General features: G+C 37.5%; 1 protein-coding gene across 1 annotated transcript in view; it reads right to left on the reverse strand.

The window, feature by feature from the left end:
• Nucleotides 1-9,703: 9,703 nt before the first annotated feature.
• LOC111868912 (extended synaptotagmin-3) overlaps nt 9,704-17,763 on the reverse strand; it is a 55,861-nt gene continuing 47,801 nt past the window's right edge. The window contains exons 17-20 of the mRNA XM_033753232.1: nt 17,033-17,348; nt 16,511-16,607; nt 15,046-15,189; nt 9,704-14,360 (exon numbers count right to left, since the gene is read on the reverse strand). Coding sequence (XP_033609123.1) covers nt 14,274-14,360; nt 15,046-15,189; nt 16,511-16,607; nt 17,033-17,348 — 644 coding nt within the window. The 3' untranslated portion in view covers nt 9,704-14,273. The remainder of the gene's footprint in view (nt 14,361-15,045; nt 15,190-16,510; nt 16,608-17,032; nt 17,349-17,763) is intronic.

The following is a 17,763-nucleotide window of genomic DNA, read 5'->3' on the forward strand; positions in this document are numbered from 1 at the left end:
CCGGCTGGCAAATATCTTACAACTGCTTATGTTAAGCAGTCTTGGAATAAAGCACCCATCCGGGGCTTACGACCACATTTTTATTAGTCAGACATTTTCGAGTTTGTTGATGTGGGGAGCTCCGTGACGAGAGGACGGGTCTTTCGTTTACAATTGCGGCTAGCCCTCGTCAGTGCAGTCATTCTTGAGCCCGAGTCTCGTGGTACTCGTGTCCATACTTTACAACGTATCTCAGATTCGAGACTTCATTTTTCGTCGTCTCCTATGACTTGCAGGGATACAGTGGAGGTATTCAGCCCCGCCTCCACAATGGGATACTGCTTGAACTCTAAACCTGTCCAGTTTATAGCCCCTTGCCACGGGTCGCGTAGAAAACACGGCTCCTTATTATTGTACTTCAGTCATTTCTGTGGGAGTTTGTTTGCGAAGCCGTTAATCAGCAACGGTTCTTGTATATTTGCATATCTTGCAGTCGTTACCCAGCAACGGGTATATATGCTAGAGTACTGAGTTCATAGAGACAATTGATGTTATGTTCCTTCCGCCATTCTCTTCGCAACATATATAGGGATATTATGGAATTGTGTAATTTAATATATCCCTCCATAGTGTCAGTATACACGTGTTGACACTAGGTTGCTATACGTTTCGGTTATTAACAGGTACATTTAGCAATACGCTAGCTGGTAAACTGTATATTCTTGTCAACTTTGTTTTAGTTGAAATTATGGTTTGACGGTAAATTGAAATGAAGTTAAAATCCAAATTATATTTGTTACAATTAAAATTGAAATCCGAGTTGAACATATTGAACTCAAAATTGTTCTCTATTATTGTTGTTCAGATGTACAATGTAGAGTTATTTCTTTCCGGTGGCTTCCTTAAACATGTGGGCACATTTTTGTGCTGCTTCTGTTGATATTGGAGTTATTAGTTGTTGGCTATTGGAAGAATGAAAACTTATAAAATACATAATGAAACACAAAGTCAGTGGATTTGAAAGCCTACCTTCTTCTTTTTGTTCACTTAGGTACCATTTTAAGTCTTGGATTGGAGTTTTACTCAGGTCTGCCTGGTAGAGTTAGGACGGTGTATCTTTTCAGTCTGTGTGCAGTTTCGCTATTGTCTAGTAGGTTCGCTGCTAGTGCTTTAGTGTGGTTTTCTAATTTTCTTAAGTATCTGTTATTCCACTTTTTTATTTCATTGTGCGCTCTGTTCATTTGTAGATCTTCATGGATCCCGTGGTTGTTTATGTACCAAGGTGCTTTCAGAACGGATCAGAGAGTCTTGGATTGAAAGCGCTGGAGGATTTTAATGTTGCAATTGGAGGCTGTCCCCTATAGCTGAATTCCGTATCTGTACCCAATATAAATATTTCTTCCGTATCCAAATTCTGTTAACTTTGGACTTAGCGGCACAGCTAAGCATACTGCTTAGGGGTTTCTTCTACACGTCTCAAGGGCACTTCTTCCTCCATTTCAATTAACACCAGCATATAATAGCCAACTCATGAGACGCAAATAGTTTATATTTCAGAAGGATTTCCAGACACCTCTTGAAAACCACGAGCACAATTCGCGTAGAAGCAGTAGTAGAAACAATACTCAACTCCAAACACTCCATAGACAGACATAGCTTGTAAAACATTAACATAAATTCCGACATCTGGCTGCCTTCTTGTTATTAATACTAACCCCTTCATCTCTTGAGAACTGTTCCATAAGAACTGTTGTTATAAGACTGTTCATGGTGTGGTTTGAACATTCTAATCGTCACATTTTAATGCCTTCTTACCCAGACAAGTGGTGCACGCGGTAGAGTAGTTGACTGAGGCAGTATGTTACAAGCCATAAGGTCGCGGGTTCGATTCTCAATGAGGTTATTGGATTTTACAATTGATCTAATCCTTTCAGTAGCACTATGGTCCTGGGGTCGACTCAGCATCTAACAGAAATTAGTACCAGGAATTTTCCTTTCTGTTAGGGCGACAGGCGTTTTAAGGCTGATAACCTCACCGTCATCTATGAGCCTATTGTCTAGAAAATTTGGAATGCCCTCCACGGCCTTGTGCAGGGATAGCGTACCAGACAAGTAAGCCTATATATTGGCCGCGCCATACCTCAATCGGTTAGTCGCCGGTTTCCCACCACGGAGGCCCGGGTTCGATCCCGGGGTCTGGTCAAGTGGGATTTGTGGTGGACAAAGTGGCGCTGGGGCAGGTTTTCTCCGAGTACTTCGGTTTCCCCTGCCAACCTTCATTCCGCCAATTGCTCCACAATCACCCTCACCTATCATCTGGGGTTGGTACAGTAGGCCAGAAGTGGCCGCAGTACAAGGGACTTAGTCCCACCCCACTAGCAATAAAAATAAAGCCTATATGTTCATGGCTGATTTCATAAGTATAATATTTTGAACGTGAAAGGAAGAATTTTTTTTCCTTCGACGATTACAGTTTTATGTGTTCTGCAGGACGTCTACATAATATACACGTATAAAGGCAGTTCTATCCGTCTGTTCTCGTGTTTCAACTCTCAAACCAAGGAATTTCAGAGTCGGCTTTGAGAGTTTCTAGAGTATTTAATTTTGGTGCATATCGCTCCAGTACATCCCCTCCTCTGCACCAACTCTAAAAATCTGCTCATATTTTAGACGATGGTAGAACTCCTTGGACGAAGGATCAGCCTGTAGCAAGGACTCTATGAATAGAGAACATAAACACAGGAAAGGAGCAGCAAATATCTATGGCCCAAGTGAAATTCGAACACACGATTTCAATATTAGAACGGAAGAAAACATAGAGCGCAGCATGAGCAAGGGAACTGTCGCAGACTATGCAAAAAATTATAATGGGAAATACAGGCCTCATTAAGATCTACAACTTCTAGGTTAAATAATTTTGAATATAGTGTCTGCTGAACAAAATACAGAGAAATATATTAAATATACGATATTCGCGTTTCGTGGTTCTATGAAGTGTCATATCTGTAGTGTGATTAGCAGAGTAAGAACAATAAATCTGTGTAAAGAATAAACTAGCATCGAAGCCAATGAAATACGCAAAAAGAGAAAGAACACATTTCGAAAAATTCAACAGTGGAGCTCTGTTTCAGTATCATAAGTTTTGATACTGCTGCCATTTGGAAGCTACATCCCTGTCAGTTCCTAATACTCGTACTTAGGCTCGTAACACCCCGCAACTGCTGGGGGTGGAGTCCAACTGGATCCACTCGGCACGGCGGCCACTAATTGGCCTATTGTACCTGTCCCGGGTGATTATGATGATGGAGAATTTGGTGGAATGAAGATTGGCAGGGGAAACCGAAGTACTTGGAGAAAACCCTCCCCAGCGCCACTTTGTCCACCACAAATTCCACCTGACCAGACCCGGGATCGAACCCGTGCCGCCGCGGTGGGAAGGCAGCAACTAATCGCTTGATCTATGGCGCGGCCTTTTTAGCGAACGCGCTTAGGTCCTACTGTCGATACCTTTATCAGCTTTTACAGGGCCGGCCGGTATGGCAGACACAGCTGCTGGCAATAATCCGCATGACTTATGTTCAGGCTCGTAGTGTAGTCGACAGGTCAAAGACCTATGGCGAAGTTGCTCCTTTGTCTAACTAATTAAGCACTACGCCATGAAGGCGTATGAGGAGTGGATGTATAGATCCACATTTTCTTGTCCTCGTCATTAGCTGGAGGTGAATCGTCAGCTTCACGTCCAGGCCGCTTTACCCCCGCGGAAAGAGCTCCCGGTACCCATTGGATATTAGGTTGGGTGGGCCCCACAGCCGGTATGGACTACGTGGAGAAAATTCTTGACCCTACCGGGAATCGAACTCCGACACCTCGGTCGTGCAGCCCGTAGCTAGTCGCTATACCGGCTGCGCTATCCCGGCTCCTCAATGACCTATACATATTGCAATGTGAAGAGAGCATATGCATCAACAACCATCGACTGTAATTCCGAGCTCCTTACTGTTTTAAACATTCAGCCAGTAGCGTAACGCCTTGTATCGAAATTGGGCTTCAGAATTATACAGGGTTATTCATAAGTCCGTGAAACTTTTTAAGAATTAACAACAAATAAACTATGCATCGGATCATGGTAATTCTTTCGCTGATAGAGAAAGAATTTCTCTGAGTTTTCTTTTTTCTTCTGGGGGTTTGTGAAGGATGCTGTCTTTGTGTATCCATTGCCTGCAAATCTCAGGGATCTTCTCAACCGTATCACCGCTACTGTGGCTCTGGGACGAAATGGATTATCGCACAATTATCTGCCGTATCAGCAAAGGTGGACATATTGAGCATCTATGAACTGTATAAAAAGAACTTGGTGAGTTTATCTCTATTTTAGTGTAAGAAAATTTGTTATCCGTTGTGTAGTTTATTTATTGTAAATTTTCAAAATGTTTCACGGACTTATGAATAACCCTGTATATTGAAACGAGTACTCTCGTACCCTATCCATGTGAAAGGTAAAGAGAAGTTTCGAGCACAGATTACAGGGTATTACAGTCCATATAATCGCAAAGAAATTAGGATAGACAGGAGAGTTATTGGGCAGAACAAAACCGAAACAAAAAGCCCAATGTTAATGAAGAGAAATTAGATAAAATCAGTTCTAGGCTTGAACATAATCCATGATTTATTTTATCCGTCTTCTAGTGCATACATTCATCTATCCCCTCTTCTCACTCACTACATGTTTCGGCATAAATGTGCCATCTTCAGGTGCTGATCAGGTGCTGCAGTATAACACACGCAGTCACAGGAGCGAGACGCAACATAGAGCACAATACACGATAGTGAAAGAGTGCTCCAACAGACGATGATAGACGTGACTCGCGTAATGAAACACGACGTAAGAATGAAATATGCTGTATAATTTTAATATTTTAACTCTTAACATTTATCAGTATATATGATAAATATATATTTTAGTTATTTTAGTATGTATAGACAAGGCATGCAATGAACTAGTTTGTCGTGGATTGGATCAGCACCTGAAGATGGCACATTTATGCCGAAACATGTAGTGAGTGAGAAGAGGGGATAGATGAATGTATGCACTAGAAGACGGATAAAATAAATCATGGATTATGTTCAAGCCTAGAACTGATTTTATCTAATTTCTCTTCATTAACATTGGGNAATCTGCAATAGCCCTTAGATGCCTTGCACAGGAGACCTGGGTTTAAAATTTCAGGTTTCAAGTTTCGTGTTTTCTCTGTTTCAAATCAGGAACTTCAACGCATGAATATGAATACTCTTTCGAGATGCAAGGAACGCCTGCATATCAACAGCGTCCATATCCGCCATGTACCGTCATCTGGGTGGGTTCTGTTTGTGATCTGTTGGGCTAGGGCAATCCGTTGGTCGCCGCATATTGAAAAGGTGGCCAATTACTTCAAGTTGGCTTACTGAGTCGTCATGAATTATTGAAAACACAGTTAAATCCATGCAAAGTTCTGTCAAGTCGGTAAATCAATAAGGTTTAATATACCAGAATGCGAGAAGTTCTAGCTCATTTTCAATTCCCGTTCACGAAGATGACAGTATATTTAGAGACTTCGTATATATTTTTATTAAACCGTAACAGGTATGTGAGAGTAAACGGTAGAAGAAAAGGGGCTTTCATTTTTTGTTAACATTTAAATGCGTAAATATGACTAGTGTCGCTCTCTGTATGTTGGTGTCGATGGATGACTACCTACTATACGTGTGTGTGTATGTGTGTGTCGGTTTCGTTTTTGTGATTTAGAAAGTGATCAAAGAACGTCAGCATCTACCCTATACAGGGACAGAACATTGTTAACTCTAAGTAAGCAACCGTTGCTTACAAGGAGACATGAAGACGGGAACATGTATTGGTATCTGCGTAATATCTACATCCACGCCATTTCGTTCAGTGTCGTTCCTTCCCTAAAAACACAAGCCACTCATTTCCTCTGCCTAAGCACCCAGGGGACTGAAATGTAGAGGAGGAGGTTTCGTTGACAGGAACTGCTAAATGGCGTCGCATTTAGACTTTCAACAGTTTCAAGTCCTACTTATCCCTTCTCACCCTCTGCAAGAGGTCCACGGCACCAAAATGCGGCGACAAACACGCAGTCAAACAGACATCCCATGTGAGACATGGAGAGGTAAACTGACTCTATGTGTTGCTCAGCACCGAGTGTTAGGGAGTAAGGGGTGTGTAACACTCACTCTCTCGGAGCAAGAGAATATAAATAAGCAATCATGTTGCGTAAAACAATGTTAAGACTGTGTCACACATGTGATGTCATAACACTATGTTACAGAATTGTACCGAGTAGGTTACCCAATCCAGTGCCAAGGTAAAAAATCTTGGAGTTATACCTCCAATCTCCCAAACGCCTTTGCGATGCTTAAATAATTAAGCGCAGAGGCAACTTTAACTTCTGCTCAGTACGTTACATATGCTGATCACAGTGGCCACACCCGCTCGAACACTGGGAGTGTTGGTTCGAATCCCACTCAAGGAATGCATTTATGCATGCGTTTAGTCTGTTTGTGTTGTTGTTGTGTGTAGGTAACGGCCTTGCGACGGACTGATCCCCCATCCAAGGAGTCCTACCGATTGTGTATAGGATTAAGAAACTGAAAAGTGGCCAAGGCCCAACAAAGGGCTGTAGATCCATAGACAGACAGATAGATAGACAGCGTAGGTCAGGCATGTCAAACTCAACTTGTACAGAGGGCCACCTCAGCCCTATAAATAATAGTCCAGGGCCGTACTTCAAAATAGAAATATACATTAGATTTTGATAGAAGGAAATTTAATTCTATTTATTATTTAGGAATAATTTCAATATAATTACCTAAAGTCACATATCTTAGAGTTTTAAAAAGCAAGAGAATGCCATTTTTGACAAGTATCAAACAGCTTTTCAATATGTAAAAAGAGAGATTACACAAGAAATTATGAGAAATAGAAAAACGTTGAATTTCCTGCAGCCTGCTAATTTATGTCTGCGTGAGACTTCTTGTCTTCTGGTCTGTTGGAAAATTGTCCTTACAAAAATATTTCTACTAAAATTTTAATATTGATATTAATATCAATTACCTCTAAAAGTTGAGGGGCCGCATGTTTGACACGGCTGGTGTAGTTTATATGAAGCGGTAACAAAACTCACTTTTATTCGAGAGGAATCTTGACTGAGCCTCGGTTGAGTCAACTACTTTGGTTAATTGGTTTTCATTCTTTTAACTACGCTCCTTCAGTTTCCGAAATTTTATAGAAATGAATGAGAATATCAAGATCAGTATAGAGGTCAAGGATTTCGAAGGAACTGTCAGTGCAAGTATTCATTAGTTTGTTTCTTTATTCAGCGAAACTTTCTCTAGAAAGGCTATACAGAATCGACTGGCAGATTGGAAAACTTTAGAAAAGAATTTACCATGGACTACTTCAAGGGACTCTCCCGAAATGTTCTGGGAAATCTACGAAAATTCTTGTCAGGATACGTGAGCGTTTCCTGAATACAAGTCGAAAGAATTATTGCCACAGTAACCTGCTCGCTCCTGCGTTTTGTCATCCGTGTAATTTGGAATGGAAACGGAAGGCTGTAGAAGCTGTCATGTCGTACTTCAGCGTACTGAACTAGTCTAGCCTCCACCCCACGGTCACCGTCGGTTGGTTGGCACTCCTAGTTCATATTCGGCCTGAAGGGAGACAATCCTGACTGAGACCTTTCACATTAATTCAGATTTACAAATCAGATAAACAAGTGTCGCAAGAAACTGCCAGAAGAAAATCTTCACCGGTTAGCTGGGGAAGACCGTCCACTGAGCATGCTCTTACTTTATAGGCAGCTGTAAATTAATGTAATCGCTTTTCCATCTTTTCCATCACGTTTTACTTTAAATCCAAAGTTAATAACAACATTATTTACAAAATTTATTCTAAATGTAAAATTATATTTTAAGCCATGATATTTATTTTTAAATTTTTGATGTGGCTACGAGAATTTTTTGCTTGAAAACTGCTGACTCAAACAACAGCGTCTCATGACTGGGTAATAGTGAATATTGAATTGGAGGGTACGTGGAAGAAACTGGTCGTGACCTGGTAGTTCCAAATTTCTACCTACCCAACATGACAAGCATAATCCCAGTATTCGCCCTAAGGGACTGAGAAGAGTCACGAAAAATCTATCAAAGACGGCCCGTGTCCCGGGCGAGGTTCGGAAAGGAGTCCTCTGAAATTGAAGTCAGAAGCGTTACAGCCTGAAATAATTTTCTCATTAAACTAAAATATGAAGGGTGCAGTAGCATCCCGCAGATGGCATCCACCACAAGAACATATCAGATAATCAGAGTGCACTGAAATTCGAGTGTTGGGCGCAGGAATTTAATAAAAATAACACGTATTAAGAACACTCAAAACTGAAGTGGAGAATGTTTGGATTCAGAAGCAACGTACTTTATATTTTGATCATGGTGATTCTGAGGCGTATCAAAATTGGGAGATGAAGAGAAACTTCCCACCATAACAGCAAACACTTCTTTATGAATATTCTTTTCATTGAGTCCTTTGGTAGTATACTCCTAAAACATAGTAGCCATTTTGACTACTGAAACCAGCCTCTGAACATGCGCATGAACATCTGCTACCATCGAGAAGCTGGACTGTGCTGCTACATCCAATAGAGCTGTTTTAATTACATCTGTGACATATTTACTGACTTTCCCATCATACATTAACATCTATACCCAAAAGAAAGTTATATACTATGATTACAACCGATAACTTAGAGATTTAGATGTCTGAGAGCATGCATACTGTATGGATATACACACTGAAAAAAAAAACACTGCAGACATTTGCAATTCATGTCATGAATACACATATCTATCCATTTTGAGGGGCCATCTTTACCACCTCCTGCATACTGAGATGTTCAACTTGTGGTGCCGACCTTATAAATCCCACGAATAAATACTGATTAACATATCGAATATTACCTTACCCCTTTTCTGTTATTTCCCAACTAAATCCTGTGTACTAATTTGACTAACTTCATTTCCAGCCCCAGCAATAGGTCCCTGAGATAACAATATTGTGTACTCATAGGCAATGTCTGGCTTGGTATCCCCCAAATTCATCTTTTGAACCATCTGCCAGATTTTTAGGAACTTAAAGAACCTTGGGGTAAATGGAACTATGGCTACCTACTGTAATCAGGTTTTCATGGTTACTCACAGTGCAGTCAGTACAGCGACTGGTTACAATGTGGCCGATAGGTCAGAGTTAAACCCGGAGGGAGCAAAATTTTTGACCACTCTAAATCATCTAGATCGGTTCTGGGGCCCACTCAGCCTCGTATTCAATGTGTACCAGTGGCTCTTTCCCCAGGGGTGAAGTAGCCAAATGTGAAGCTGACTACTCACCTCTAACAAGAGCTGGGGTCAAGAATACATGTATCTCTATACCCACACCTCCATACATGTATGTCTTCATAGCAAAGTGCTTAATTAGTTAAGCACAACAACTACTGCCAGTCATTCATTAAATCCAATGCATGATATCACACAAAGATCACAACTCCTATATTTTCCTTTTTCTTGAGTTTGAACACCTGCAGTCTCTGACTCCAATCCTTGGCCACGCCAGTTACATTCACTGTATATTGATGCTATAAGATCAGGTAATGCAAAACATTAAACGTAGCAGGAAACATTCACGTCAAATAAACTTTACTGCAAAATACAGCACATTGTTAACATATATTTGGACAGACACAATCATGGATCATGCGATCACACAAGAAATGTTATGATGATATAGCCGTTTAGTAATTATTTTACAAAAATATCTTCAAATCTGGGATAAATAATAAGAAATGGAACTTACAATGCTTGAGAAGACAAATAACAGTTGGCTGTTATGAGAATGTTAGCTAATATGCATCAGGTAGTCAGAATTAGGACACCAAAAGCAATGCCTGTATTTCATCCCTATATTATAAATATATATATATCTCCTCCTTACCTTTCAGTTTCACACATACCTAAGACATAATTTTTTTACTATTATTCAGTGTGGAAATTTGCTCTAAGAAACTACTATTATGAACTCCATATATCAAGTAAAACTGTTGAATTTACAGGCAACACTGCCATCTACACAGCAGAACACTTCAATTTATAATAGTGAAAGAAACAATAAGAGCAAACATGAGGTTAATTTGCACTCTGATCTTGCTGTAGAATTCTATTTAGGTCTATTTTAGTTTGTGAACATCACAGTCATGCTACATTATATCCTTTTATAAAATTATAACCAACAATGCTGGACATTCTGTCATGAAAAACTGCCCATTAATCACTACAAAGCACAAACTTCTGAAAATATGTGGGCCTGAAATGCATGTATAAGTCCACAGTCTGGCAGCTAGAACATCTGCATATGGATAATATGCGAATACAAAAACAAGCCTTCCATCTACACCAAGGGGAATAAGAGATATTGGTTGCTCAAGACTGAGACTGGAAGCTGAAGCTGGAAGAGGAAGATTTTATGTGGCCAGGGGTGAAGAGCATGAATAACAGATTTTTGACAGAATAACTACATTACTCACTAATAAAACAACATATTCAGAGAAATATTTTGTTAAGATGTATGCTTTAGATCTAAATTCTTGTCATGAATAGGAATTACAAATTTACATATTTTAATATTTATGTTACTGGCAAATAACTGCAAATTATAAACACTTTTTACAAACAATGCATATTCAAAACTTACAAGAAAAAATCACAGATATGTAAAGCCCATTAAAAAACTTCAAAACTGAAAACATAGGCACATTTAAAGACAGACACTTTAACTTCAATATTTCTGACAGAAGTGACTCTTTCAGCCCTTTTTAAATTTATGAAATATGAACTCTATTGCATAAGATGAGAATTAGATGTGTCCTTGTGTCACTGTGGTGTAATGCGTAACATTTCTTTGATTTTTATTACTTCACATATTTCTCTTTCAGGCACACTGAAGTGTCAATCAGAAGATGTGTGCTGTAATTTACACTAATAAATATTCCATCTCCTCTAAGACAATAAATTTTGTTCGCATTGCATCCATTTGAATGAGCATTTTTACTAATTTCATAAATTCTCATAATATTGTCTTTGTACTGTAACTTGATAGGGCATACTCTTTGGATATCATAAACTGTCAGCGTTTTAAAATCTAATTGTAAATATTATAGTTTTAAGAGTATGCATATCATCTTTCAATCATCCGTTTTACATGAAAAGAGAAACAGCCAATTTCAAAAACATCATAGTTCTCTGAATTTTAAACTTTAAAACACGGACAACTGGTAATGCCCAAAGAAAATACCCAATGATACTACACGACACTGTCACCAAATTTTAGGACCATATACATAACCTGCTCCTATAATGATTAAAATGTATGTACAAAACAATCTCTAATCACATATTAAATGCAAAATAAATTACAAAGTACAACACAGTCTTAAGCTTCACATTATCAATGTAGAATGCTACCTTATTTCAAAGCAATTTATATTCGTTTTTGCATTAATGGCTCTCCATTTCATGATTTTCAGTATTAAATACTGAAGACCCCGAAATGGACAACATTATTGTGTGTGTTGTTTTTATGTTTTCAACCTATTTCAAATGACTGACAAGTGTCTATCAGAACATTAGAAGTGTTCAATAACACTTAAAACGACAAATCCATGAAATACTTTGGCCCACGATACTGACATATCAGGCTTCAATATATTGTATATTCATGTCCTACTAAAATGTTATTTAAATGTTCAAAATATAATAGCACAGAATATATAGCAAAATTTTGATCTCACTGTAATTAGGCAAACTGTCCATTCCTATTCCAGTCAATAATTGTGTTGTATATTAAACAAAATATTAAATTACTGCGTGAAAACCAAAACAATCAGTCATAATTATTACAGACATTTAACAATCATGTCCCTCCTATACAAGATTATCTTTTTAGCGTTGTATATGGTTAAGTATAAACAGAAATAGATATTATGTTGACAAGCTTGTAATCAAATTCATAAATGTAATTTCACCACTGTAAAGAAGTTCATAAACTTGCTGTAACTCTGTTTACATTAATACTCCAACAGCCATTATTCTTCAACATATTACATATAATAAAATTTGCTGAAAAAAATACACGGATGGGTGTCATAAAACTACAGTTCTGTTAGGAATAAATAATTTGTTTTGATGTGCATATTAAAGAATCCACTTAAAATGATCAAAGATTATTTTAAAAATCAATATTCCTCATACATTTAACATAACACACTATGCTATAATGTAAAATGAAGCCAAATTTTCATTTTCAGGCTGGAAAGGGAGGTAACATTATTTAACAGAAAAGCTAGTCAGAATAAGCCTATCAAAGCGCCACATATGCGCACTATCAGAATATAATCCTGCAGCAGCTGAGTTATGCAATGATACAACTATAAAATAGAATTAATGGTAGAATTTCAGTATATAATTCATGAATTTTGTAAATTTCAAAATCTACTGTCATGGCATATAGTTTAAATCCTGGAAGAGTGCATAACACAATCTAACCATCACATGTATGTGATGTTCTACTGCTATCTATATTTAATGTCCTCTGTTCACAGGCCAGTCACTTTCAAACTGCTTACAGTAAAAAATAAGTTAATTAATTATGTTACAAGAATAAGCAATAGCTTTTGCTGAATGTGAGGGACATGTTCTGCATAGCAGTTTCAGATTCACCAGACCAACAAATGTTAAGTCATTGGATAAGACTGCTACTACCAGTTGAATTTGAAATCCGTCTGAATTCTTCAAAAGTTGTTTCCTTCATACTCTGATGTTGGACAAAACCCCAAGTCCTCCTGAACTTTGTAAAGATCTACAGCAAAAATGATCTCAGACTGAAGCGCTTTCAGGTTGAGGGAAAAGAAGGAAAAGCAACAGAACTAATCCTCTCCCCTCCTAAGAAAAACTGCACTCTTCCAGTTATTAAATACAATTAAAATTAAAAAAAAAAAACTAATGCAATATGTTCTTACTCCTTTACTAAATCCCACAAAAGACCAAAAGACAAACAGGTTATTGCCATTTTTCAATATAATCCCCCTGCTTCTCCAAAGACTTGTTTCATTAGTCCACCACTTGCTGACAGCATCTGAGAACATTTTCATATGTTCCAGAAGCCTAGTATACAGCAGCTCTTATAGGCTCTGAAAACCAGCATCCATGTAATACATTTCAGCAGTACAAACAACGTGACAGTCATATGGGGCAAGGTCCATACTATACAGTGCACAATGGCAGAGCTCAGATTTAAGTTTTCAAACTATTTGAACAAAGCTGAGTCACAGTATGTTGGTCATCAGTGGTTCACACCAAAAACAATCATGTTTACACTCAAACTGTAGGAAACACACTAAACATGCTGACAACCAGAGTCATATTTAAACTTGTATGAATACAGAATTGATTTCATAACTCTGGGAGAACATTTTGACATGGTCAAGAGTTTTATAAATTAATTGCCTTCACTTTTTAATTTGACCTCATACACAAAAATATTCCCCCCAAAAAATGTTATTTATATCACAAATTAAATGCAATCTTCCACAACAATGGAGAATAACTTTTTTTTTTCTTGAAGTAAGGCCACCCTTTACACACAAAATCCCTGAAATTCTACCCATACAGAGTTTCATAACTAATGTTCTAAGAATATAAAAGCTAAGCTACAGTGCAAAAAATGCAAAATTATACATTATTTACTTTAGTAACTTTTAAATAGAACTTTTTCCTTACAATGCACAGTATATAGATCTAAATTATTTATCATCAGAAATATCTAGAATTCTATTTAACATACTTGAGTACCATAATATTATAGTCTTCAGAACCACTCTGATATTACTCTCTGGTTAATCTCAATTATAAAAGATGCAGACTGTGCAGTCGAAGATGTAACATAAATTCATTATATCTAAGCTTTTGCCACCTTCAGATTTTTTTAAGCTACACCTCTGGAAAGTACTGAAGTTAAAAGCGTGCACTTTTCATGCAAATACCTGAATATTTTATTTTCGTTCATAAGCAGGTCTGTACTTGTAGCTATCAAAGTGTACTGAGTACAAACATGAGAGATACTAGCAAAAATTGCAAAAGAATAAAATGCAAAGAACACACTTAACACAGTGTCCAACCACAAGACAAACCATTATCGTTTAGTCATCCTTGGGGCTCTCAGGCTGCAAGTCATACCAGCATGTAATAGCCTTTGTCAGGTCCTGTTCTCCCAGCTTCACAATCACCTGAACAGGAAACAGATGCCATCATACACAGTTAAAGTCTGCCTCCATAGCCAAGCACCACACCAGGAACACTCCAATGTCATAAATAAATTGACATAGAACAACAAGAAGCACATTTAAATAAAAATTTAAAGGAAAGAAACCCATGGGACTAACCAGAACAATATACATAAAGCAGAGGAAAGAGGTGACAACAAACTGATAGGGAAAGGCAGTAAAAAGGAAGAAAGGAATGGAGACATATGTCCACTCACCAATGTAAAATGGAAGGATAAGAGGAGACAATGAAGAAATTCACAGTTTCATATATTTTAATCTTTAGACTTTTAGAATGGAGATGGGAAAATGTAATTTTGAAGCGAATGGTAGGAAGCATCCAACAAATTTAATGTGCCCTTATTTACTCACGAATTTTGGTTTCTATTAATGTTGTTCCAAAACATTTTAACTTTGCCAGTGATATTAAATCTGTAGAACTGAGAAGTATCTAAACTACAGTACTGAAAAAGGAAAATGTGTTAACAGCATACAGAATAATCATTATTATATTACACTTGTTCAACAGATATCATGGGCACATTGCCATTTAAGACAAATGGCATATTCTTTCTGAAAATAAAGATTACAATTCATTCACTCCAAAATAATGTTCACAAGGAGGAACTCAATGAAGTACATTACACACCTGACCCATGACAGGACTCTGGGATGAGAACCATCCTTTATGAGTGCAGACAGACACTTCCAGTTGTCGAGAGTTCAGTTCTCCTTGTGACAGAATATAGTCAAATGTTTCATCATATACTGGATTACAGTTGTCCTTCATTGTCTGAAAATACATGTGTGCTTTATTACACATCTAATGAAAAGACAATTCAAATATTTCGGCTCCATTACTTAATACAATAAAATTTCTTTAATGTGTACTGATTACTTTAAGAAAATTTTAATTTGTAGCTGCCTTCCACTATTACGGTTTTTTCAATAATTGATAATTGTAACATCTGCTAAATACATTGACAGAAAATATGACAGTTCAAAAAAATACAAAAATTATTGTTACTGCAGAATGTCACCTTTATTGGAAGTATAATGAAACATAAGCAACTGAGAAATGCTAGGGAATATTCACTTATTTTCTTACTATTATATTACTAATCCACTTTTCATATTCAGCTTCAAGGGCCATTTTCTTGCCTCAAGGTCAGAGTCATGACAAAACAAAATATTTTCTTTCAACCATACTTTTCCTGTAGCTGCAAATTCTGGGGATATATGCAGCTCACTTGTTACTCTCATTGTGAAATACTGCAAACCACTAGTGTAGTGCAAAAATTGGCTGGGCTGGAAGGTAAGCCAGTGAAAGAGCTGCTGGCAGCGAAAAAGTAGGGAAAGAACCTGAATACTTTTTAACAGTTTCAATTTTTTTTATTATATTACAATATTATGACTGCTAAAAATAGTGAATTTAAGAAAGACTATGAACTACTTCAACAGAGCTTACTGTTCAACAGAATAAATGACAGCATCCATAGATGACGATTTAAGCTGATCTGCATCATATCAGTTTAGAATTAATTTTTAGTTGTATTAATGGTGTATCAAAACTTCATGAAGTTTAAAAACTGAAAAGCAGTAAACTATAATTCACTAATGAATATGAAATATCAATTACACTTTTAAACAATTTAAATTTAACACAAAAATAATCAAATCATTGTGTTCAGCAACTTTCAATTAATTTTCCACCCCCATAATATGCCTGGAATGGCATAATAATAAGTTATTTTCTGACAAAATTTAGTCTGCAAAGAAAAAAGCTGGCAGTGAAGGACCAAATACTGTCACAGCATATAAATGAATTGGAAACTTTATAACAACATATGGCTGCTGTAAACTACTTTTCCAAAACACATTCAAAAAGTAAGTTCCACATATGATGAATGAATGTATGAGGGGTAGGCCTTCTCAGCCCTTGTACCGCGACCTACAGTGGTCTATTGCGCTTTTTCACATATGATACTGCTCTCACATGTCTCCAAATTCATCAACCACAATTATCCTATGATATTTCATTCAACATAACCTTAAAAGCAGATTATACTGCATATAATGAAATGATAAAACAAACACCCACAAAGAAAACTTACCTCCGTTTTCCGCTTAGAGTCCTTTGCCCTTTCAGGTAGCAGATATAACTTCACATAGGGATCTGGTATATTTGTTGGGTCTCTCAAAGGCAGGTTACTGAAAATTTTGGAACAGACTTTTAACACTTATTATCCAAAAGCTTATGAAAGAAATCTTGAGTACAATACAAGAGATGCAAATAACTATGTGTCTACAAACATTAAGCAACTAAAAACTACATTTATACTTTACTGACAGAAGCAGATAAAGTGGTCCTTGTGCTTAAGGACCACTATCTATGAGAAAGATGAAGTAAAGCTCCAAACCTTCTTGACCTCAGTTAAGGATGGAGGTGAGTGGTCAGCTTCATGCTCCAACCACTCTGCTTGTGGAAAGAGACCAAGTGCCTACTGGAGAGGGGATGGGTGGGTCTTAAAAGGTCTGGATGTGCTGCTGAAGAGAAAAACCCCTGTCCTTGCTAGGAATAAAATCCTTTAATGACTGCCACAATAATATACGCAAACTTGAAAAAGTTTACATACGCAACTTTGTGCACTACCACAACAAGCCTCTGGCGCTGAATGCTGTAGCGTATTGTTAACTGGATGCGACCCAATCCTGCTTCACCCGATGACCTACAAAAACAAAACACATCAAAATGTAACTTATCTAACGTTCTCTCTCTCTGTATTGTGTGTGTGGGTGTATGCACATGTACATTCTTTTTAAATTTAAGAAGAAAATTACCAAGTACAGTGGGGATGTCATTTGCACTCCTGTTTAAATGTATTCTTCCTAGTTTCCAAAGCAGTGTTGTATATATTCTATTACTGCTAAAAGTAACAGTTGTTCCATTATTTATTCACATCTCTTATGGTTACAAGGGACGTAAGCTGCTTTGAATCTCAACGAACACATTTCAACTGCTATCACACTTGAATTTCCAGCCATTTCTACAGTTTACACTTCACTGCCACATGACAATGCTTGGTTAGCAAATGTCTTATAAAATTTTGTAGCATTCATAAAAAATGACCACCTTAAAGACATTACTACAGTCTAGTATGTGCTCAGAAAGATTATGGAAAACCACAAAAAACTTAATCAGTATAACTGGTATCCGGCAAAGATTCACAGTGCTGTGTCACCCAGTCACTGAAAAGGTCAGAGTGATATTGTACTTCGTAGGATAGACAATCCAGAGATTAACCGTTCAGCGTGATTTGACGTGTATGTTTCGTCAGGTATTTAAATCGTCTGGGGGGGTTCGACG

The sequence above is a fragment of the Cryptotermes secundus genome, unplaced genomic scaffold (genome assembly GCF_002891405.2).
Source record: "Cryptotermes secundus unplaced genomic scaffold, Csec_1.0 scaffold685, whole genome shotgun sequence".
NCBI classification, from domain to species: domain Eukaryota; kingdom Metazoa; phylum Arthropoda; class Insecta; order Blattodea; family Kalotermitidae; genus Cryptotermes; species Cryptotermes secundus.